General features: G+C 38.9%; 1 protein-coding gene across 5 annotated transcripts in view; it reads right to left on the reverse strand.

The window, feature by feature from the left end:
- Positions 1 to 24,786, reverse strand: part of Lhfpl3 (LHFPL tetraspan subfamily member 3) — a 593,649-nt gene that overhangs the window by 127,173 nt on the left and 441,690 nt on the right. For 4 of the 5 annotated variants that reach the window (XR_015449295.1, XM_004839705.3, XM_004839706.3 and 1 more), the window contains exon 2: positions 17,998 to 18,234. Coding sequence is in view for 4 of the 5 variants with exons in the window: in XM_004839705.3 (XP_004839762.1) it covers positions 17,998 to 18,234 (237 nt within the window). In the remaining variant the exon portion in view is untranslated. Of the gene's footprint in view, positions 1 to 17,997; positions 18,235 to 24,786 lie in introns of those variants that run through there. The other variant, XM_087206533.1, reaches the window with a different exon arrangement.

Consider the following 24,786-nt stretch of genomic DNA (forward strand, 5'->3'; position numbering starts at 1 on the left):
GGAATTACCTGAGATGAGATGTTTCAAATGACAATTTCTTATTTGCACTTCTTAAATTATTCAAGACAACATAAACCTACTCTGATCTTTGAGAATATTTTAGGATTATGGGGACTTCCACTCTGTGTTTTAAATATTTAGTCTTATTTTAAGAACCCAACTCTTACAGAAGGCTCCGAGAGCATTCCAGTAACAAAGAAGGCTGCCATGTGAGGACGTGGGACTCATCAACGCATCTGTCTCTTAGCGTGCTTGGGTGATGCTGCCCCGTGAAAAACCAACCAGTGACATGAGCAGTGGGCAGGTGGTAGAGACTGATGACTGCATGCCAGGAAAAGGGTGCAAGAAATATCTCAGGACTCACACATTTCAGTTTTTTCGGGGGGATGCAGAAAGTCTCCAGTTAGTTAAGTGCAAGTAAATATGGGGCACCTGCTCGATGCTGGGCACTAGGCCAAGGACAGTGGGTGCAGAACTGAAGGAGACAAAGCCCTAATCCAGCTTGGACTAAAACAGAAATAAATGTCAATCCCCTCCACAGCCATGATGATGACTGTATTGATTTTCATGTACAGGGCTCATTGCTTTCTTTTTTCTCACTTGCTGGGCATCATTGTTGGTACCAGGCCCTCGGTACAACAATGTTACATTTTTAAAATATATATAAAAGGCATGTTTAAATTAAATTTTAGCAGCAGAAAGAGAGACATTTTACACACAGTAGAGAAAAAAAGTTGTTAGAGCCTGGACTTGGCATTAAAATCAAGAATGCTTTTTTGAATGAATGACTGCTTCTTTGAAAGGTGGGACTGTGGTGTTTATAATCCAATATGGAAACATATTTCAGACTATTTACACTCTTTCTTTTTCTGAAAAGAGATCTGTGGACACTCATTCATTACACTAGCCATTGACAATTTTGTATATATATTTTGTACATGGAAGACTGCAGCTGTTGATATTAGTGTGAACTTCAACAACAGGGTATAATAATGAGGCTACCAGTGGTATAATAATGAGGCAAGATATGGTTAAAGGTTACAAGGAGACTTTATGAATACTTGTAAACTCATCTTGGTCCTTAATTAATTTCTCTACATTTGTTCTGGATTCCAAAATAAGTTTTTTGTTTATTTTTTCTATCTTCCCAAATAGCAATATTTATTCAGATGTCTACTTCCTAATGGATAGATTTCTACCCACCAACCTTTGGTCCCATAGGAGTCTTTATCATTAGTTAAATACTTACTATTGAGGCTAATACTATACGAATGCCTGGAGCTGTTGTCATCATGTATTTCTCTCCCTGCTTTCTCTCTATGAGAGAGAGACTTGGTTGGGCCCTCTTTTTGTATTGTTTGGCTTTCAAAGACATTTCCCATTTCGCAGATGTGCTGTGTTCCCTTTCTTCCGCCACTCCTAAGAAGCATGTGGCTCCCTGTGTTGGCTGCATGAATGCCCCCGCTTCCTGTCCCTTCCCTGAGACCATGTCCTTTGCATGTCATTTTGTGGTGTCTTACTGCTGTGGATGGGGTACATGGCCACACGACTGCCCTGTCATCACTAGGAGAAGGACATCCTAGGCTGGCAGTTCCAGGAAGAGGCTGAGACACATGCAGAGCCACTTCTAGGTCACTCTAGCTCAGATGCTCCCACGCCAAGGTACAGACTTGGGAGGAGTAACAGATGATTGTCACTGTAAGGTGCTGAGCATTAGGATGGTTTCTACACAGCAACACCCAGCTGACCTTCTCACTCATCATCATAGACTCCAGATTCTCTCCTCGTCTACTCCATATTTTTCTTTCCCACCCAACCTCACTCTGCCCTAGCAACTGAGGGCAGAAAGTGAGACATTCTGTGGCCCCGGCAAGATGGAGGGAAAAATAAGGGTAAAAGAGAAAAAGCTGTGCAGATGCCAGCTGTGAGTTTTCTATGGGAAAGATAGCAAACTTCCTTGTCACCATCCTGCTCTCCAACCTGTTCTCCCATATCCTCTCTCTCCTCTGCCCCTGACTTTCCTTCTTTAATTCCTAGATTCTCACTAGTACCCTGCACAAGGAGGCTGGGGGTCTGTTCTAGTCATTCGTAACATTTGTTGAATGCTTGTATTATGTATTGAGCTGGGTGTTTTACTTGGATGACATCTTAGATCCCACTGTAAGATGGGTCACATGATCTACATTTTACACAGGGAGAAGCTCAGGAGATGTCAAGTGGTTTGTCCAAGAGCCACAGCTGGAAGCTGAGCCTCTAATCCAGGACTGTGCTGCCAGAGCTTGTGCCACACTGTCCCTTCCTGAGTCTTCTGCAACCTGCTTCCCACTGTCATTCTGTCTCCCTGTCATTCCTTCCCTTCTACCTGGGCAGCCATTAATGAATATTTTTTATTTGAATATACTTTTGCACAGTGTGGATGGCTTGGTACACATTAGTTTAAATTTATCTAAATAATATTTTATTTCTTATCTTACTCTGTTTCTTTTTTTTTTTACTGCTAAGATTTTTAAGATTATTCCATGTTGCTATGTCTTCATTTAACTTGTTGCCTCTTGACTCTGTGTAATACCCCATGGTTTCTGCTTATCCCAATTTCTTATGTCCTCCTTTGTAATGAGCAACTAGAGTTCCTCCAGCTTCTCATCACAAATAACGAATTCCTCACAGAATGGGGAATCTATCCTCATATCCTCATACACATACTTCTGGACCTAATGAGAAATTACTGGATTTAAATCCAGGAACAGAACTGGTAGGTCATACTGTTGGACTAAATTGCTCTCCATAGATTCCTCAAAAATCTAGGATTAGAGATTCCATTTGACTCAGCTATTCCCCTCCTGGGCATCTTCTCAAAAGAATTAAAAGGATCATACCACAGCGATGTATATGCACCCATGTTTATAGCTGCACAGTTTGTAATAGCTAGATCTTGGAAACAACCCAAATGCCCATCTACTGATGAATGGATAAAAAAGATATTTTTTTATACAATGGAGTACTACTCAGTCATAAAGAAGGATAAAATTTAGACATTTCTAGGTAAATGAATGCACATTGAGACCATACTGTTAAGAGAAATAAATTGGACACATGTAAATATTGCATTGTTTCTCTGGTGTGAGAAACTGAAAGTGTAAATAAGCACCAAAATATATAATAGATAATGTGAAATAGAAAGAAATTGTTCAAAAGGAGAGGAGAACTAGGGAGGGAGGAGGAGAAAAAGAAGAAAGGGAAAAGAAAAAAATGAGAAATGAAAGATAAAATGGAAACAAAGTTTTGTAAATAAGGAGGGGAAGAGGGGTTGAAGGGAGGGGAGGGGAATGGAAAAAAAAGAGGAATCAAGATATATCATGTACTGGCTGGGGATTTAGCTCAGTGGTGCCACTGCCTGCCTCAAAAGTGCAAGGTCTTGAGTTTGATCCCCAGTACCAAAAACAAAACAAAACGAACAAACAAAAAGATATGCCATGTACAGGTACAAATTCTCTATGATGAATGTGATTATTATGTATATCTAAATTGTACCAATAAACGTAATAAAAAAATTGCTCTCCACAGTGGTCTACATGCCACTAACAGTAAGTACGTGAAGGTGCATTCTGGCCTATGATCCTCTCTGAATTCTGCCATCCCTAACAGGTGTTAATTGAAAACCTGTTTTAATTTGCATTTCTCTAATTCTGAATGATTTGTGACATTTCTGCACTTGCTAGTTCTGTTTTTGAGTTTCCTCTTGTACAAATTACCCCTTTATAATCTGCTCATTTTATAATTTATGCTTGAGTTTCCTTTTACTTTTTCTTATTGATTTGATGAAATCCTGTTCTTATTCTAGGTGTTTGCTGGCTTGAAACTTTCTGAATAACTTCTTTGAATCTATTATCAGGACTTTGTTGTTTTTCATTAGCAGAAGTTCTGTTTTGCTATAATTCAGTTAATATATTTTTGGTCTTAAGATTTGTACTTTCGGAGTTTTGTCTAAAAGTCCTCTCTTCTTCCAAGTTTTCAAATATTTTGTTTCACATTTTTGTCCATAACTTTTCTGGGTTTACATTTCTATTGCTTCCTCTTTGAATATGATTGCTAAAATAACTTTATTTCTGTAATGTGAGTGAAATAAGCTTTCAAGGGCAGGTTCAAGAGTTTCATCATTGTGTATATCACTGGTTCTAATAAAAACATGTGATATGGGTCCAACACATCAATTTAGAAGTGAAATTTGGAATAGAGCCGGTTTAAGTACTGAAGGTTGCCTAGATACATGTAAAAAAAACATAGTTGCAACAATACTGGTCTGTCCATGGCCATGGCCTCAGTGTTATTACTATGTAATCATAGTGTTTGTAAATGGGGCAGTATTGTTTCTAGGGTGGCCCTCAAATGCATGGCATCACACTTACCTGAATGTGGTTGTTAAAAGTAAGGAATTCATTTGTTGAAACCCATATAAGGTACAATACTAATCCTGAACCCTGATATACACTATGGGCTTTGGTTGATTAGGATGTAGCAAGACCGATTTTTCAGTTATAACAAATGGACCACACTGATCTCAGCTGTTCATGGAGGGAGGCTGTGTGATGGGAATGCTCTGTCCTTTCTTCTCAGTTTTGCCGTAAATCAAAAACTATTCTAGGGCCAGGGATTTAGCTCAGTGGTTCCGGTGCCTGCCTCGCAAGCACAAGGTCGTGAGTTCGATCCCTGGTACCAAAAAAAAACCCACAACACACACACACAAAAACTACTCTAAAATAGTTTGTTAATTAAAAAAAAGTTTCTAGAGCTGCTCCTTAAGTGTGCTGAAGCCAGACTTTGCATTTTAAAGTAAGTATCCTAGGCAAATATTATGCTTTTAGAACTTTGATAGCTACTACCTGGAAATTATTATTTGCACAGCAATAATGAGAAGGTTCGCTGTAGATATTACCCAATGGGTGTGAATTAGCTGGTGAGGGAAGGAATCACTGCAGAGTGTATTCCGAGAGACAGCCAGACAGAAACAGGTTTTTGAATGTGGAAGAGCCCCCCAAGATTTATTTTAACTTCTAATAAAAATTTTGTTACTTATGTTTGTTTTATGTGCCTTTTATTTGCCGTGTTTGTAGTGAAGACAATAAAGTTGTGTTCTGACCAAAAGTACAGAGACCTAGCCCAGGAGACAGTGAATTTTTATCACTTTGTGGGTGAAGTAATGTGATCATATTCTCCTACATTTAGGGGATTCTCGACTTTACTCTTTCTAGAATCTCTTCTCTAAGACACCGCTCATGACGTTTTTAAGGATTTCATTTGTTCTTTATCTGTCTAATGATACAGTGCAGGGATTCTTGGCCCAATTTAGAAAAGGCAGTGCTAAGGGGTCACATCTCCACCAGGGGAACACACGCACTCCATGAAGTTGAACTTCAGCCCTACGATTCAGCTCTGTGGATATCAAATGCTGTAGAGGAATGACTGTTATAAAGGCTTAACCTTTTTATCCCTCCCCCTTCATGATAGGCGTATGTATGAGATTATGAAAAACAAAACCTCCACTCATTCTCATCAGTCTTAATTTAAAAATATTCACAAAATGACCAAATGAAGAAGTCATATATAAGCATGTGGAGAAAGCAGTGGCCAGATCCCAGTGATTCCTCCATTAAGACCGAGTGTCGCTGGGCACAAAGAGAAACAGCAAGGCAACCTGGGGACATGGGCTCTGCAGCCCAGATCAAACTCGGGTCCGTGAGCTTGCAAGGCAGGCAGTGGAACCACTGAGCTAAATCCCCGGCCATGGTGCAGGTCAGTTTCTGAAGACTGGCAGAGACCTCTGTTTCCCCAAAAAAGCAACAATGGAATGGTATCAGAGAGGTGAATATGTAGCCTGTTATTAAATAAAGCTAGGCTGTCATAAGTCACCTATTGATCTCTAATTATAATAATTAGTACTGATCAGTGTTCTGTATTTTCTCATCTATACAGTGAGACGGCTGGGTGAATCTGCTGGTCCTCAACTGTGGCTACACATTAGCCTCTCCCGGGGAGTTTTCATATCTCCCTCCATCCACTTTATGCCAACTGAATTAGAATCTGGGGATGGGGAGGGTAGCACTGGAATAATTTTGTGAGCTCTTCAGGTAATTATAATGAATCAGAATCTTTCTGCCCCAAATGCCCTCACTTTGCCATCAGATTTCAACATTAATTTGATCTCCAATAAAGGTGAGAGGAGAGGGTTGGTTTTACCAGCTTCCATCTGCAGGGCTATTAAGCCCACCATAGAGATTTCCTCTCAGATTGACCAAAAAAAAAAAAAAAAAAAAAAAAAAGAAGTACAACTGTCCATGGTTTGAGAAGATTTTCCTGAAAAAGGGAAACAATAGCTTCATCTGCTACCATGTTCCAATCTACCTAGTATCTCTGGATCCTGCTAATTAAGTTCAGGGAAGATTATCAACTGCATCTCCTGCTGGACAGTCAGAGTGTCTGGTTTGTTTTGTATGTAGGCACCAGCTCCTTCCTGGTAAGGAGCCATCAGGTTGGCAGGTGGGGTAACCTCTCTTGTCTCCTTCCCCAGGGCAAAGGATTTCTTTGGAGAAACATCTGTCTTCTAAGGGTTCTGGACAGGCCCTCCCTTCAGCAAGTGCCCTGGCCTCACCAATGGTGTCTCTCCAGTAGCCCACCTGTCTAGTGGCTCTGTCGGAGCATATGCTGGGATATCTGACACAACGCAGCTGCTTTTCTCCCTGGCCCCTGGCTGGATTCTGCCTTCTAGATCTCTTGACAGTGCCATCACTCTCGCTTTTGTGGGCTTTGACAGTGCATTGGCTTGCAGACACATTCCATGGCAGCTGCTGGAATGCTCACGCTGCCTCCTGATTATTCCAGGCACATCACCAAAGGTGACTCGGTCACATTAAAGTGCAGAGAGGATATCGACTTAGGCCAAACTGATTTTTCTCCCCATCAAATATAAGGTCCTTTTTATATGTGCAGTAGATCAGGAAGAAAAATTCAGTGCATTGCATAAATATAGCATCTGGCAAGAATTAGCTGCCTACTGTCCATAAAGGCATGGTCAGAAGTGATCATGTGGGCAGTTACAGGTGATTTTCTCCAGCGAAGTTTCTAGAGTTTCAGTTTTAAGTAGGCTGCTCTGAAATTAATGCTTTAAACAAGAAGACTCTCCCATCCTATTTACTTGTTCTTATTCTATTGTATTTTTCGTTTATTCATAGTTTAGTCTCCTCTATTTTGTCTAAAGGCTCCTGACAGATGAAACTTTCTATGTCCAATTGTCCTTGGGGAGCAGGCTCTCCTTATTATAACATCATTTTTCACTGGTGCTAGAGTAAGTCAGCTGTCAGGGACAGGCATTCACTCATTTAGCATAGAGATGGCACCAACAAGGTGCCCTCGTGAAGCTGCAGGTGTCAGAGAAGAATGGGGAATTAGCAATATAATTTAGTACCTATAACACTAAATGTCCTCCTCACAGACACTCAGGACAAACCCTGCCCTGTTTATTTTTGAATGCTCACTCTCTATTACAGGATATGGCGTGCATTAGACATACAAGAGATGTTAGGTGAGTTCAACTGAATACCATAGTTTTGCCCTTTCCTTGGCACACAATAAATGTATAATGTGTTTTTGTGGCTGTCAAAATAAGGTGCTCAGAGGTGCAGTGGCTAACTTAAGGAGGCAGAGTTGCAGTGTATTGTTCTAATATCCCATTCCCAGACTTTTAATATATGCATCTATGGTAGGTAATGTGCACATTTATTTCCTTTACAATTAATGAGATAAGGAACAAAATGCTTGTTGTATGGAAGAAATGTTAAATCATATAAGTGAATTACTATACAATGTTTTCATTATATTGATTCAAGAAAACCAATAATAACAAGAGCTAAAATTTATTGGGCACTTACTACATATGACTTAGGAACTCTGACCCAAGAGACCACACATAAATAAGACATCATCCTTGCTCTGAAGAACCCTAAGAGTAAAATGGGAAATCTGCAAGTATTTTTGGTGGTGGTGGGAGCCATGTTTTGTGAAGCATTACTAAAGGTAACACATTTCTGCAAAGAGCCTCAACATTTATTTGTCTCAGCACTATTTTGCTTAATGCTCTGTTCTTAGCCACTCTGCTCCTGACAAGAACTAGGTGTCCCCTTCCAGGGACAACTGAAGTGACAGGTTCTACTTTCATTGTGTTCCTCGATCTCAAATGGAATCACTAAGAAAGTAGCAAGAGTGTAAATACCTGTTCTACCAAAACTGTTTATGTATATTAAAAAACAATTTGTGTCAAGAAACGGAGGGTCCAGGCAATCTGACTAGAATTAAACCCGAGAAGACTAATGTTTCACTTCATATTTTTTCTTCTCTGCACAGGGGAGATGGAAAGAACCAGAGACTTCAGGATGTTTGAGAGAAGCTTGCAGGAAAAACAAACTTGATCAAACAGCAAGGAAATAAACTTAAAAGCCAGGCATGGTAGTGCAAGCCTGTAATCCCAGCACTCAGGGAAGCTGAGTAAGGAGGATTGCAAGTTTGAGCCCAGCCTGGGAAACTTAGCAACTTAGTCCCTGTCTTAAAAAAGGAGGGGGAGTTGGAGATGCAGCACAATGCAAAGGCCCCAGGTTCAATCCTCCAGTACTGCAAAGCAAAGCAAAGCAAAGCCAAACACAGCAAAGCAACAAAATCAACTTGCATAGAAGAAATAAAACCTTAAGAGGTATATTTGTGATCTAGAACTTTAAATAATTTTGTATATGGAATGGCCAGAAACAAATTTCTTCTGAAATAAAAGTTTACTTTATTGGATGAGTTTGTATTACACATTAAAATCAAAACAAAAAGCCAGAAAGAGAAAATTGATAACTAACTTCACATATGAAGGTAACTACCAAAGCTATTCAGAGCTTTTCTGTCCTATAAAAGAAAAAATTTCAGATCAGTAACTTAGAAATATGAAATATAATTCATGAACCTCAGCTATATCTTATGAAGATCAGTAATATTCACAGTTTCAGCTCGCATGATCATCCTGCTAAATGGAGAAGGGATTGGGTGGAGGGTGAAACTGGTAACTTTTAATCTAATTGAAAGGTTTCATTTAAAGTTATGCTGGAGAGTTGATTGGACATTTACTGATAGGGCTTAATCTTGTATATCATGACTTGGTTGTACAAAGTTTCATTTCTCTCTTTTAAAAATTTCCTCTTCCTTCCTTTCTTCTAGCTGGTTTGATATTTATCTAGAGATCTTTGACTCTTGCAGTCTTTATCTCAGGAACTAAAAAGATCATTGAAATGCCAAAAATTACTGTGTTTACAGAAGTAGAGTAGATAATGATGGAGCACACAACAGCCATTCAAAGTCAGTTTTGATTTTGTCCTCAGATTCCTAACCTACTGACTGGAAGCCAACTAATTGGGAAAGGCTGAGAACAAAAATCTCTATTTTTAGGGTACAGCTGGAGAATGGATTCTGGTCAAAGAGAGAGCTTCCTTTTTAAAGCAAACCATAGTACATTAATGATCCAAAGATGGAGTTTTTTGAATGGATTACAGTCAATCTCCCAAATTTAGATGTTCTCCAAGTTCTCTATGGGGTAAAAGGTAGATTGGAGGAGATGATTTCCAGTAATACATTGATCAGTGGCTCCTGAAAAGTTCTCTCCCTCCATCTTTGGATACCCTTTCCATTGCCCTCTTCTCTACCAATGGCGCTCTTCCCTGGTTCCCTGTGTGAGTAGTGCATAGTACTGACAATACTATGCTCAAAAAGCCATGACAACCATGCCACTTGTTAAATGTGTAATTGCAATCATTATCAGCACAATAACGGTTTCTAGATAAGTCAACAGCTTACAGTGGAAGAGATAATAACAATGGGTGAACGTCACAAGATGGCACATTAAAAGTTAACCAAGGCCTGGGGATTTAGCTCAGTGGTGCTGCTGCCTGCCTCACAAGTGGAAGGTCCTGAGATCAATCCCCGGTACCAAAAAAAGAAAAACGTTAACCAAAACAAATGTGTTCTAAGCTTAAGCCACAAAATAACCTTTTTATGAGATAGAGATGAAAAGGATTCATTCATTCATGCAAAAATTTTCTTATTCAACACAATTATTGAGTACCTACATATGCCAGGCATCATTTAAGTACTGGGGATACAGTAGCGAATAACGACAACAAAACCCACAAAAATCTCTGCCCTTGTCCTCCCTGGGATGTTAGAGAACTAATTAAAAAAAAGGGATAGAACATACAGTGTTTTCCTTACAGAGAAGGTGACATTTGGGTGAAACCTAAGGGAGAGAGGGAGGGAGCCATGTGATTTTAGTAAGACAATTTCAGGCACAGGGAACAGCAAATGCAAAGGCCTTGCAATAGGACTGTTCCTGGTGTGACTGAGGAACGAGGAAGCCTGGGCATCTGGGGCAGAGAGAATGAGGAGGCAAAAAACTGAGAGAGGGTCTCAGTGGCAAAGATGGAAGCAGACTTGCGTGGCCTTGTAGACCATGGTGAATGACTTTCATTGAGATCACCTGGAGCTGTTGGGGAGTCTGGAGGGATGTGATTTGGTTTACCTTGCCACAAGATCTTGCCACACTGGCTCTTCTATTGAGAAGTGACTGATACGGTCCAAGGGTGGAACCAGTAAAACTATGCAGGGGTCTCTTAAAATAATGCCCGGGAAAGGATGATGGCCTGAACCAAGACGGCAACAATAATGGTGAGTGGGAAGATTCTGGATATATTTTGAAAGTAGAGCTGACAAGATGATGATGATGACGATGATTAGGTAGTTAGATGGAAGTTGCATAAGACCTGAAGGATTTAGGTCTTGTCTGAATAGTTAGAGGGACAAAGTTGACATTACTCAAGATGTGGGAGCCTGTGGAAGGAGGTTTTGTGGGAAATATCAGGAGCTCAGTTTTGGAAGTGCTAAGTTTGAGATGCTAATCACATGCTCAAGTAAGCAGTTGGGTATATGAGATCAGATTTCCCTGGAGAGGTAGGAGGGAGTTAAACGTGGGAGTAATCAAGGTGCAGGGTAAAATCCTGGCACAAAATGAGACAACCAGGGAGTGAGTGTAGATAGAATAATCCTCCAGTTAAAGATGAGAGAGATGGGGAAAAATTAGCAAAGGAGGCTGAGCAGGACGAGCCCCAGAGAGTCAGAAGGAAAATCGGGTAAGGTCAGCCAGGGGAAGCCAACAAGAGAAAGAGTTTCAAGAGGGGCCAGTAGTCCACTGTGAAAGCTTGCTGATAGGTCAAATAAGCAGTGAAAATTGACCATGAATTTAGGAGGCTGGGGTGACCTTGATAGGGGAGGGTCTATGAACTGCTAACTGTGAAAACCTGAATGCATTGAGCTCATAAAAGAGTTGGGGAGAGGAACTAGAAGCAGCAAGGATATAAGACAACTCTGTGAAGACCTCTAAGGTTTGCTCCAATTCTCAGAGTAACTTGAGCCCTTCTGAAAAGGAGATAGGATATAAGCAGGTTCTTTTTGCAGGCCCACTCTGTGATGAGGCTTTGAAGACCACAAGGACTTTGTTCAACACAAATCCTATTGGGAAGCTGATAATTCTCTACACTTTCATTAAAGTTTTAATTCAAAGCACTTGAAGATATTTTTCCTTGGGCTTCCAGATCTTCACTGAGTTTTTATAAAATTTCATAGTTAACTAAGATCATGAAGCTTAAAGGTTATTACAAAATATATTAAACTTTTGATTAAATAACATTATATAAAAGCTATTAAGTAAAAATGAGACTAAACTCTACTGGTGCAGGGCTGACTGGTCAGGTTGAAAGCAACAGAATCAGCCATCTCTTAAGAACTCATTACATGGTGTGGTGGTGCACACCTGTAATTCCAGGATTCTGGGAGGTTGAGGGATGAGGAATGCAAGTTTGAGCCCAGCCTGGGCAACTTAGTGACTCACTGAGACCCTGTCTCAAAATTAAAAAAATTTAAAAAGGGCTGGGGATACAGCTCAGTGTGAAGGCCCTGGGTTCAATCTTTAGTACACTGTACTGGAAAAAAAAAAGAACTAATTACATGTGGTTTTGTAAAAGAAAGAACTTGAAATTTTAAGTAAAATGATTTGTGTTTGAATCCAAACCTATTCCTTGCTAGCAATGAAAATTTAGACAATTTTAACTTTTTAATAATAATTAGAAAATAGTTTACTTTTCTGTACCTTAAGTTTCTGATGTGCAGATGTATGATGATAAACATTTCAGAGTGTTATTGCAAAGATCAGATATAACTTTACAAGGGAAAATGCTTAGTAATAAAAGTCTATAAGGATACTATTGATTATCAAATACTTCCACCCACATACTTTGTTGGACTCCCCTTAATCCCACAGAGGAGGCAGGACTAGGAGTTGTTATTGCCACACTGAAAAGGGGAAGCTGAGGCTCTGAGATGTTAAGGGGCTCCACAGTCAGAGGACCAATACCTGCTGGAGTTGAGACTGGCAACAAGCATTCGGCCTCTGATCTGGACTCTGTGCACTATCATGGGCACCATGTGGTATCAGAGCATTGTTAGGCAAGGAGGCTCCTCTGGTGGGAGCCAGAGTTTCTAATCTAACTCATTCTACTCTCCACGGCATGAGCGAATGGGCCTTTGACAGTATGGGTAACAGATACATCGGAGGCAGAAACTTCACCTAAAGTCTCCCAGAGCCTCTTCCTCTTGACTGTTATACCTTCTTCTCTCCACCCTTGCATGCAAACAAGCACCTGAAGAGTAATGCGTTCACTGCTCTGAGGTCACAAACCCTTCCACCCTCTGATACTCTGACACCTTCTCGCTGGCTTGAACCACTGGTGGTTTGATGTGGCCCAGCAGCCAGACCTACAAATCATGGCCCCATCGCAAACATGTTAAAGGATACCTCTGAGGGTGTCCCTGAATTGTAATATTGTGGAGCTGGAAGGAATCACAGATGACATTTGCACAGGGCTTGCATTTTACAGACCAGGAAGCTTAATTCTGGAACTATGAAGAAGTTGGTCTTGGCTGGTATCCAGGACAGTGCTAGCACAAGGTAGCTTGAACCTGAGTGCATACCCTTTCCAGTTTATCACATTGCCACTTACCTCGTGGCTGTGGCACGGTGTGATACCTAAAATCACAGTTCTGAAGGATTTCCTAATTACTTAAGTAAAAGGAATTTATTCTAACTTCCCTTATTATCACATTAAAAAGTACTTAAACCACTTAATAAATAAATGGTAGCTCAAGTCACCTCTTGATAGATCATCATGTTTTTTCATTTGCAGTTTAAGTGCTAACAGACAAAAGTGACTTTAAAACTGCTCATGAGAGGACTCAATTATCTGATAAGCAATTCCAAAGACCACACACACAAATGTAGAAACAGACCTCTTTATAAATGATGTCTGACAAGGAAAAAGATAGTTGTGGCATAGGAGCTCTGGAAAATATAATTATTTATCCTTTCGTAATTAATGAAAGAAATTGAAATTGAAGCTTTCACTTGAAACTCTTTTTATCTAGATGAAACTTTAATTTTACATAATTAAATTGAAGTCATAGTTCAGTGTGTTAAAATATGCAGTTAAACAGCGTATCAAGGTTAAATGCCTACTGTTGTTGGCTCATTTGGAAACATGCTGCTCAGCTCCTAAAAATGAAGGAGCACCTGCCTGTCCACTATTGTTCCCATAGCTAGGGACAGCACATGGCCTGCAGGGCTGGTCCCTCCTGTTCAGAGCAAGCAGTTGAGTTTCTTGCATGTGCTAACTCCTATATGAAATTAATTGGATTTAAACAGTTTTCACTTCTCTTTGTTTTTCAGTGGGACTTTTTGGGGGGCACAAAAATATTTTGGCATTTTGATGGTGCCACAGATGACTAACTCAAACTTTTATAGAGGTTTCCTTTCTAAATAACACTTGCACCTTCAAAGTTGTGACCTTCTATTTGAAGTGATGTTAAAGTTTCTTTATTTCAATTCTTCCATTTCACAACATATGATAAATTTCAGCTGAGACTTTCAAATGATCGTTGCATTTTTCAGCAAAGAGATGGTCACAAAACATTGGGGGAAGCATTGAAGCGGGTCACAGAAATGGAATTGGAGGGGTTGAAGGAAGGGCAGGGGAAGGGGGAAAAATAAGAACCAAGAGAGTATGTAAAGGTGCATATCTCCAATGATGAATGTCATTATATTGTACACCTAAAATGTACCAATAAAAGGATATACAAAAACAACATCAACAACAACAAAAAGAAATGGAATTGGGATGAGTCCACTGGAAATGTCTGCAGAAGTGAAGATTTTTACTTGTGTACTTCCTCCTTGTTTTCTCTTTGAAAAGCACCTTTGTGATGATTAATTTATGGCTCAATAGAATCTTATATTCTCTTTCATCTTAAGGCTGTGAGTGGAGCATAGTTTAACATTTAGAACTGAGTTCTCCTCTCTTCCTTGATATATTCTGGAATTCATGTAACAGTGATTTTGTTTTAGGATGGTTGCTTTATAAGGCTCGTGGATCTAAGCAATGTCTTTGCCATGATGATACATGGAAAACCTGAATGTAATGAAGGCTTTTCCAGATAAATGGTAGAGTGTGTTGCTGGATTAATTACAGTAACCAAAAAAGAAGATATGGTCATGGCATGAGATTGATCTCTTAGGATGAACATCTTCAGATTGAGGGCTACAACTGCAGGCTTATTCTCTCTAATTCTCCTGCTACTAATAGGCTATGGGCTGATATGATGACTTGTGGGTCATAAAACTGGAAGAAAAATGTAGAAGACATTGTAGTGTGTGTAGTGATGTACTCGATATAGGAATGAATGAATGCTTTACTCTTTTGAGCTCAGGCTTGAGATATGGCATTGCTTGCTTCTGTGGCATGAGAAGGCATCAGAGGGTCAATGAATTTGTCTAACATTCTGAGATAGAACTAGATTTGTTTTTATTTCCTTGCATTGCCCAGAAACCAAAATGAGGTCTTGGCTATCAAGGAACATCTTGATAGTTTTATCAGAAACAAATTTATAGAGAAAAGAATATCTTAAGAAGTGAAAAGCTGTCTTAATTAAATTGATTAAAACTGTAAAAGTATCCATTTATATATCAATTTAATAATTACAAATTATTCTAATCTTTTAGTTAAATCCAATCTCTTTTCTTAGGAAAGTGGTAAGACTTAGTTTTGGTTATTGCAGGTACTTAAACGCCACTAAACAATATTTAGTGAAATTTTGTTCACACATACACCATACAAAATCACCGATGGTATTTTCTCAAGTAATCTGTCTTCAGAAGTTTTGACACTGAAAAAATGTTGAAACATTTGTAATAATTAGTAAACAAAAATAATACCAAACAATGGAAGCTAATTTGTACAATGACAGAAAACCCTGTATCATTTCTCAAAAGCCATGCAGGTTTGATTAAACTTTCTACAAGGCTTAAAACTCCTAGTCTGATTTTATACAGAGCTCTGGACAGCAGAGCTGTTCACATCTTTTTAGAGTCTCACATTAAAATCTTCGGATTGAGAAATAAAACTGCAGTGTAATTGAAAGGTTTCACCAGAATGAAGCAGAGTGGCCTCATGCTTTCTGCTGCTTTATTGGATCTACCTGTTCTGATACAGAGGAACTGATACTGGTTTTAGTTCTTCAGGACAAGATGGTAGAAACAACAGTAACACATGCAAATGGAGAAGATGATGAACACAGAAAAATCATACAGAGAATCCCTAAACATTATGCTAGCATCTTAACTTTCCCATAAGAACTTTTACCAAGATGTTTAATGAAGATCATCCTAGATGGGATCAGAGATCAACATTCAATGGAATCACCCAGGAGAAAAAAGCCCATTTTTGATAACCGTTGAGTATTATTCTGTGATCCTGGCCATACCTTCCTGAAGCATGAATTCAAGAGAATTGGCATTTATATATGTGAGTAGAAAATTTCCTGGTTTTGTTTTTGTCTTCCTTTTTCTGAATTTTTTTTTTCTATTTGTGATCAAATGGTGGTTGGGAAGTTAAAGGTTCTCAAAATAACTTTGAACTTTACAGGGAATAGATAGCATTCTGGTTTATTATGAGGTGGTGGTGGAAGTCAAGCATGTGCAGAAAAAAATGGTCTTTTGTTTATTCTTTCAGGAAAAGTAGCTTTTTCTAATTTTGAGCTATCTTTCCCTTTAAACTAAAGTGAACCAGAAAGAGACCTGTGTGCATCCAACAAGCTACAAAGAGAATGGTGAAGAGCATCAGGTTAAGGAGTCACACAAGTCAAAGGACTAAATCTGCAACATAAATAAAAGTATAATTGTCTTTATATTGTCTTTTTATCCTAGAAAGGGCAACTCTGGGAGGGAGGTAGTTTTGTTTTGAAAAAGTTATAGCACCATTTCCAGTGAGTTATTTTTGTGTTTAGAATAGTTTTGATAGGACTAAGTAACATGTGTTCTCTCTAAATCAGGGAGCTAAGGAGTTGTGGATGAGTGTTTTCGTAGACTGCTCCATTTTATTTCTTTATGGTTCAGAGTTTATAGTGGTGGTCTAGATACGAAGCTTGCTATGCCATTATTACATGTGACATTCAGGCTTCTACTGGAGGCCTGTTAAAACAGTGAAGGGATGGCCAGGGATTTAGCTCAGTGGTTCTGCTGCCTGGCTCGCAAACGCAAGGTCCCAAGTTTGATCCCCAGTACCAAAAAGCCAAACCAAAACAAAACAGTGAAGGGTTTTTGAAATTAGCAATTCCTTGAAAAAACATAAGAAATTTCACAATTCAAGGACAGGTTTAGTTTCCAATTAGAAATAAAATTTAGAAGAAAGAGCCACTCAGTGATGATACTAATCTAAGTCTAAAGTGTCCTCCCAGTACCAACCAGCAGTCGAACATAGGGCCTTATATGTGAGCTTTGCTACTGAGCTACATTCCCAGTCCTTCTGTGTATTTTATTTTGAGACAGGGTTCGCTAAGTTGCTCAGGTTGACCTGGAATTTGCTATCTTCCTGCCTCAGCCTCCTGAAAATTCCAAAGTTAAGTTAAAGATAACACAAAGATGAAGCAGTTATAAAAATCTATGTCCATAACACAATCTTGACATTAAAATTCTACCTCAAGAAATGAAACCTGGAAAGAAAACTCAAAGATGTTTCTTGAATAATGACTCGCTACCTCTTATATACCTACTGCAATATATTTATGTATCACTCACCATCAATGTTCTGTTTTCTCTTCTACTCTCATTGTGTTTCAGTAGGCAATTTCCTTTTGAAAAGAAATCTGAAGACTTCTGATTACTCCGATAATGCATTTAAAATTCAGGTAATTAGACAACCACTGCAGACTCTAACTATTTGTGGCCAGTATCACTGCCTCTCTCTGAGAAGATGAGTTTGAATTCAAATAAAGTGATTGTGATGATTTTAGAGATTTCCCAGGCATTTTTTTTCAGCCTAGAAAATAGCTGAATACATGGAAGGAAAACATTTCCCATTTTAAGAAACAGACCTCCCTAAAATATTGCATCATAGTCATTAACTGCCCATGACAAATGTGAAATCAGAAAGAGGAAAGAAGAAACTAGAACAAAATGCATTTGAAATAATAATAACGAACTTAAGGAGCCACAGAAAGGGAAGTGCCTCAGAGTGATAAATAGGTACCATACTCTACTTTAATTGCATACACTTCTTGAGTTGAGTCTGGGGGAAAGTCTGGGAAGTAAAAGACAGTATTCCAAGACACAGTAGGGCTGGGGATTTAGCTCAGTGGTTCTGCCGCCTGCCTCGCAAATGCAAGGTTTCATGTTCAATCCCCGGTACCAAAAAAAAAAAAAAAGGAAAAAACCCAAGAAAATTGGAACCACAAGGGAGGCATTAGCACTTGATGGGGAAGAACAAGAGCAACATTTCCATGCTTGAGGCATCTATTTAGAGTTCCCTAAAGCAATCTTACCTTTGTTTTCTGCCTTCAGTTCCTCTGCCATCAAGCTGTCTTGTCGGTTACCAAGCACAAATGCTAGAAACGAGAGGATCAGGGCATCCAAAATTCCAATAATAGCCAGGATGTAGGCCCAGCGGACTGAACAGGCCCCGAGAGTGTACTTGTCTGTCTTTTCTCCGCACATCCGTTTTACTTCATCTGAATCCCAGCCATCAGGGAAAATCATACAACCAAGTACAAGGCAGGCAGCTTTGGGAGAGAAAAGAAAAAAAAAGAAGTTAAGAAATTTTATTTTAAAAAATGTTTCTTAATCATTGTTTTAACTTTTTTTCTATTTAGAGTGCAGCAGGTCTCACCATTGTTTTACTCTCAGTGTGTGTGTTTTCCGGGTTAATTTAAAAGCAGCCCAGCACTGATCTTGTTGCCTTTGTTACATTGTGTGTTCAATGTTTCTCCTCTGGGAAGCCTGTTTGTCACCCTTGTCTTGGAGCTGGGTGACTGTGGACTGAAACCTCTACAAATTAAGAACTGCCCCTAGTGCCAAGGAGGAGCTGAGCCTTCCGGGCCACTGTACCACCTCCTCCAGCACCAAGGAGGTGAGCCACATGGGCCCAAATAGCAACCCTCACCCCCCACCATGAAATGAGAAGACACATAAACAAATCTCAAAACCAGACTTCCAGATCACCTAAAGCAACGCCAAAAGTAAATGAGATAGAACACTGTGATACTCAACCACCTGGACTCCCTGAACTGGCAACAAAGAGGATCTGGAAAAAATAAAATCAGAAATAATTTCTCAGATAACAGCACAGATTGTGCCCATAGTGCAAGACATGATTAATAAATCTAGAGAGGACACAGATAAAAAAATAGAGGAACTGAGGAACGTGATGGAATCCCAATATAGGAAACAAATGGAATCCGTAAAACAAATGCAAACAGATTTCCAGGAGATTAAAAAACTCGATTGAAAGTCTATGCAGCAGAATGAGCCAATGTGAGGACAGAAATTCAGATATAGAAGAAAAGATTGCAGTTAGTGACCAGGAAAAGAAAAATTGCTTTAAAATTGTAAGGGACCACGAGAAATCAATCCAGCAGCTGCTAGACAATGCAAAGAAGAATAACATAAGACTGATCTTAGTCAATGAAGAAACAGGAGAGAGTGCAGATGACATAAAAAAATCTGTCCACAGAAGTGATGGCAGAAAACTTCCCAAGCAGAGGAAAAGAACTTGATATACAGATAAGTGAGGCATACAGGACTCCAACTAGCCTTGATAAAAAAAAGAGGCATATACTAGTTAAGATTCCAGAAACCCAACAGAAGAACAAAATTCTACAAGCAGTTAGAGAAAACAAATCACATACAAAGGAAAGCCCATCAGAATCACAGCAGACTTCTCAATGCAAATCCTCAAGACAAGAAGAACTTGGAGTGATGTATTTCAAGCCCTAAAGGAAAACAGCCTCCAACCCAGATTGATGTACCCTGCAAAGCTATCTTTCAAAATTGCTGGAGAAATAAGATACTTTCATGACAAAGAGCACCTTAGGAACTTCCTGAATACCAAACCAGCACTCCAAAAATTTTAGGCAATATTCTAGGAAAAGCCAATGAGGATCACGACCCCAGGAAGCCCAACAGAATGACAAGGCATGACAGGAAATTAAAGCGAAGGGGGAGAATCCAACAAAAAGAAAAAGTCATGACAATGATAAGTCAATATGTATTAGTTATAACCATCAATGTTAATGGTCTCAGTTCACCAATCAAAAGAAAGAGTCTGGCAGAATGGGTCAAGAAACAAGATCCAACAATATGCTGCATACAAGAAGCACACTTAGTTCAAAAAGAAACTCATAGACTGAAAGTTAAAGGGTGGAAAACAATACTCCATGCGACGGGAACCTGAAAAAAAACAGGAGTAGCTATCCTCTTTGCAGATCAAGTGGATTCAAACCCACACTAATTAAGAGAAACAAAGAAAGACACTACATCCCTGTAAAGGGAACAATCCAAGATGAAGAGATGATAATCATAAACATATATGCACCAAACACTAGTGGGGCCAACTATATAAAACAAATACCAACGGACATGAAAAATCAAATAAGCACTAATACAATAGTAGTGGGGCACCTCAATACCCCACTATCATAAACAGATAGATCAATTAGACAAAAAGCAAGCAACAAAATACTAGAACTCAATCAAACTCTTGAACAAAAGAACTTAACAGATGTCTACAGAGTGTTCCACCCCACAAAATCAGTATACACATTCTTTTCAGCTGCACATGGGTTGTTCTCCAAAACAGATTACATACTTGCTCATAGAACATGTTTAAGTAAGTGCAAAGGAACTGAACTTACCCCATGTATATTATCAGACCATAGTGTGATGAAATTGAAGATCAATAGCAAAAGAAGTCACAAGAATTTCATAAACATATGGAAATTGAACAACACACGTCTGAATAACCAATGGGTCACAGAGGAAATTAAAGAAGAAAACAGACAGTTTCTACAATTAAATGAAAATGACAATACAACATATTGGAATCTATAGGACACAATGAAAGCAGTCTTATGAGGGAAATTCATAGCAGTGAATATGCATATTAGGAAAACAGAGTGAGCCCAATTAAACAACCTGATGCTGAACCTCAAACTTCTAGAAAAAGAAGAGCAGGACAAACTCAAAGCTCATACAAGGGAGGAAATTATAAAGATCAGAGAAGAAATCAATGCAATGGAGACTAAGAGAACAATACAAAAAATTAATGAAGCCAAAAGTTGGTTCTTCGAAAGAATAAACAAAATTGACAAACCCTTAGCCAACCTCATCAGAAAAAGGAAAGAAAAGGCCCAAATCCATGCAATTAGGAATGAAAAGGATGAAATTACAACAGACCCAGCAGAAATCCAGGGGAACATCAATACCTACTTTGAAGAACCAATATGCCAATAAGATGGAAAATACTGAAGAAATGGACAGATTCCTAGATACATATGAATTACCAAAGTTGAATGAAGAAGACCTAAAAATTCTAAACAACCCAATATCAACCAATGAAATTGAAAATGTAATTAAAAACTTATCAACTAAGAAAAGCCCAGGTCCTGATGGCTTCACTGCTGAATTCTACAAGACATTTAGAGAGGAACTACTGCCACTACTGTTTAAACTCTTTAACGAAATTGAAAGGGAAGCAATACTCCCAAATTCATTCCTGGAAGCAAGCATCACCTTGATCCCCAAAGCAGAGAAAGACCTAACCGAAAAAGAGAACTATAGGCCAATCTCACTAATGAGCATAGATGCAAAAGTCCTTAATAAGATACTGGCAAACAGAATCCAGAAGATCAAAAAGATCATACACCCCAACCAAGTGGGATTCCTCCCAGGGATGCAGGGATGGATCAACATATGCAAATCAATAAATGTAATATACTATATCAATAGAGCTAAGGACAAAAACCATATGATCATTTCAATAGATGCAGAAACAGCATTTGACAAAAGCCAACAAATATTTATGATAAAAAGCCTACAAAAAATTGGAACAATTGGTACCCACCTCAATCTGATAAAAGCCATCTATGAAAAACCAACAGCCAATATCATACTAAATGGTCAAAAACTGAAATTCTTCACACTACAATCAGGAACAAGACAAGGATGTCCACTATCACCACTCCTGTTCAACATAGTTTTGGAAACATTAGCCATGGAATTTAGACAAGAGAAAGAAATAAAAAGAATAAAGATAGGAAATGAAGAAGTCAAATTGTCATTATTTGCAGATGACATGATACTCTATATAGAAGACCCCAAGAACTCCACCAAAAGTCTTCTAGACTTAATAACCAAATTCAGGAGAGTAGCTAGATACAAGGTCAAGACACAAAATTCAATAGCTTTCCTCTACACTAACAATAGACTCATTGAGAGCGAAATAGGGCAAACAATTCCTTTCATAATAGCATCCAAAAAACTGAAATACCTAGAAATCATCCTAACAAAAGAAATCAAAGACCTCTTCTCTGAAAACTATAGCACTCTGTAAAGAGAGATTGAAGATGATATCTGAAAATGGAAAGACATCCCTTGCTCCAGGGTAGGAAGAATCAACATAGTGAAAATGGCCATACTTCCAAAACTGCTATATAGATTCAATGCAGTCCCATTTGAAATCCCAGCAGCATACTTCACAGACCTTGAGAAAACAATCCAAAAGTTCATTTGGAACAAGAAGAGACCCAGAATAGCAAAAGCAATTCTAGGTAACAGAAACATGGCAGGGGGTATCACAACCCCCAGCTTGAAATTATACTACAAAGCTATTGTGATAAAAACAGCATGGTACTGGCAAAGAAACAGACCTGAGGACCCATGCAATGGATTAGAAAATGCCGAAACAACTCCAGACACACTCAGCCACCTCATCTTTTACAAAGGAGCCAAACACTCTCACTGGAGGAAAGATGGCATCTTTAATAAATGGTGCAGGAAAAACTGGATTTCAACTTGTCAGTGATTAAAACTAGACCTGTATCTCTCACCATGCACTAAACTAAAGTCCAAATGGATTAAAGATCTAAATATTAAAACAGAAACACTGAACTGGCTGGAATAGAGGTTAGGTAGAACTCTTGAAGACATTGGCATAGGAAAAGATTTATGAACAAAACCTCAGTTGCCTGTGAACTTGCACAAACAATCAACAAATGGAATTTCTTCCTATTAAAAAGCTTCTGCACAGCAAGAGAAATCACCAACAGTGTGAAGAGACAACCCACAATGTGGGAAAAAATTTTCACCTGCTGTTCCTCAGACAAAGGTCTACTATCTCGAATCTATAAAAAACTTTAAAAATTCAGACCCAGGCTGGGGATTTAACTCAGTTGTTCTGCAGCCTGCCTTGTAAGTGCCAAGTCCTGAGTTCAATCCCCGGTACCAAAAAAAAAAAAAAAAAGGGGAAAAAAAAGAAAAAAAAATCAGACCTCCCGAATTTAAAGACCCAGTCCAAAAATGGGCATCTGAAATGAACAGACATTTCTCACACAAAGAGGTAGAAATGCCAAATAAACCTATGAAAAAATGTTCAACATCACTGGTCATTCAAGAGACGTAAATGAAACCAATGCTAAAATTCCACCTCACCTCAGAAAGAATGGCTGCTATCATGAAATCAACCAATAACAAATGCTGGCGGGGCTGTGGGGAAAGAGGAACCCTGCTCCACTGCTGGTGGGAGTGTAGACTGGTGCAAGCACTGTGGAAATCAGTATGGAGATACCTCAAAGAACTAGGACTGGAAGTCCCATTTGACCCTGCTCTTCCATTGCTGGGGATCTTCCCCAAAGAGTTAAAAGAATCATTCCACAGTGATATATGTGCACCCATGTTCATAGCAGCACAATTTGAAATAGCTAAAACTTGGAAGCAGCCCAATTGGCCATCAACTGGAGACTGGATAAAGAAAATGTGTTTTTTTAATAAAATGGAGTACTACTCAGCCATAAAAAATTAGAAATTAGTGACATTTGTAGTTAAATGGATGCCCATTGAGGTGATACTCCTAAGTGAAATAAATAGGACACACATGTATAAATACCGAATAATTTCTCTAGTGTGAAAAACTGAAAGTGTGAATAAGGACTAAAAGGTATAATACATAATGTGAAATAGGAAGAAAAGGAGCAAAGGGGAAGGGGAAGTGGGAGGGGTAGGGGAAAGGAAAGAAGGGAATGGAATTAATATGAGAAAATGAAAAAATGGAAACAAAGTCTTTGTAAATAGGGAGGTATGGAGGGGTTGAAGGGAGGGCAGGGGAAAGGGGAAAAATAAGAACTAAGAGAGATTATGTAAAGGCCCAAATTTCCAATGATGAATGTCATAATGTTGTATACCTAAAATGTACCAATAAAATTCAGTAAAAAAAAAAAGCAGCCCAGCCCTTGCACTAAAATGATTCTGGGATTGTACTTTAGAGAAGCTCACGCATGCTCAGGGAGGTGAAGGCAGACTGATCTAGGAGAAAATCTTAAGGCACTGAATTTTTGTGTTCATTTATGGGAAGGCTTCCATTGAAAACTGGCCACAAGGAATCATGACACTGCAGAATCACAATTCAAGGCTGGCTTTGAAGAGCTATGACAGCAGCCAGATAAGGGATTAGGATAACAAGGAAAATACCAGAGTGCATATTGACTTTGAATCAATGTGAAAAACAATTTTACATTATGATCATCCCACCTCTGACACATAGAAAGTTTTTTGAAGCTATCTTTGCCCTGCACAATGCATGCTGATTATTATCTACTCTACTTGCCCTTCTATTTCATTTTTTAAAAGGCTGAGAAACATTACAACACAGAACAGCTTCCCAGGGCTTTTATAGAAATTAAGAAATTCAGAAGAATACTTACATTCTGTTTCCCAAATATCACTGTGGGGTCATATGGATATTTTTGATAGGAATATGTTACTTTGAAAATTAAGAAGATAAGTGCTATTGTTGCCACTTTTTATATTTAATTTACTTATGTAGTAGTGTATAATCATATTTTTATATTATGTAGAGATTTCTGGATAGGTGGGCTCATTCATCCATTCACTCATTCATCTAAAAACGGTGTCTGTTGAAGTGAGCCCTAGCTACTCTTCCTTTCATCTTTAGTCCAGATTACACATGACTGATTAGACCTTCGTGCTCAAAACTTTTTGTTGGCCACCCATTGGGCGCTGAAGAACAGCGAGGTCTGTTAGGCATTCATCACGCAGCCCTC

Source organism: Heterocephalus glaber, unplaced genomic scaffold (genome assembly GCF_053883595.1).
Source record: "Heterocephalus glaber isolate CG9 unplaced genomic scaffold, H.glaber_assembly_v1.0 deba00000676, whole genome shotgun sequence".
NCBI lineage: Eukaryota > Metazoa > Chordata > Mammalia > Rodentia > Bathyergidae > Heterocephalus > Heterocephalus glaber.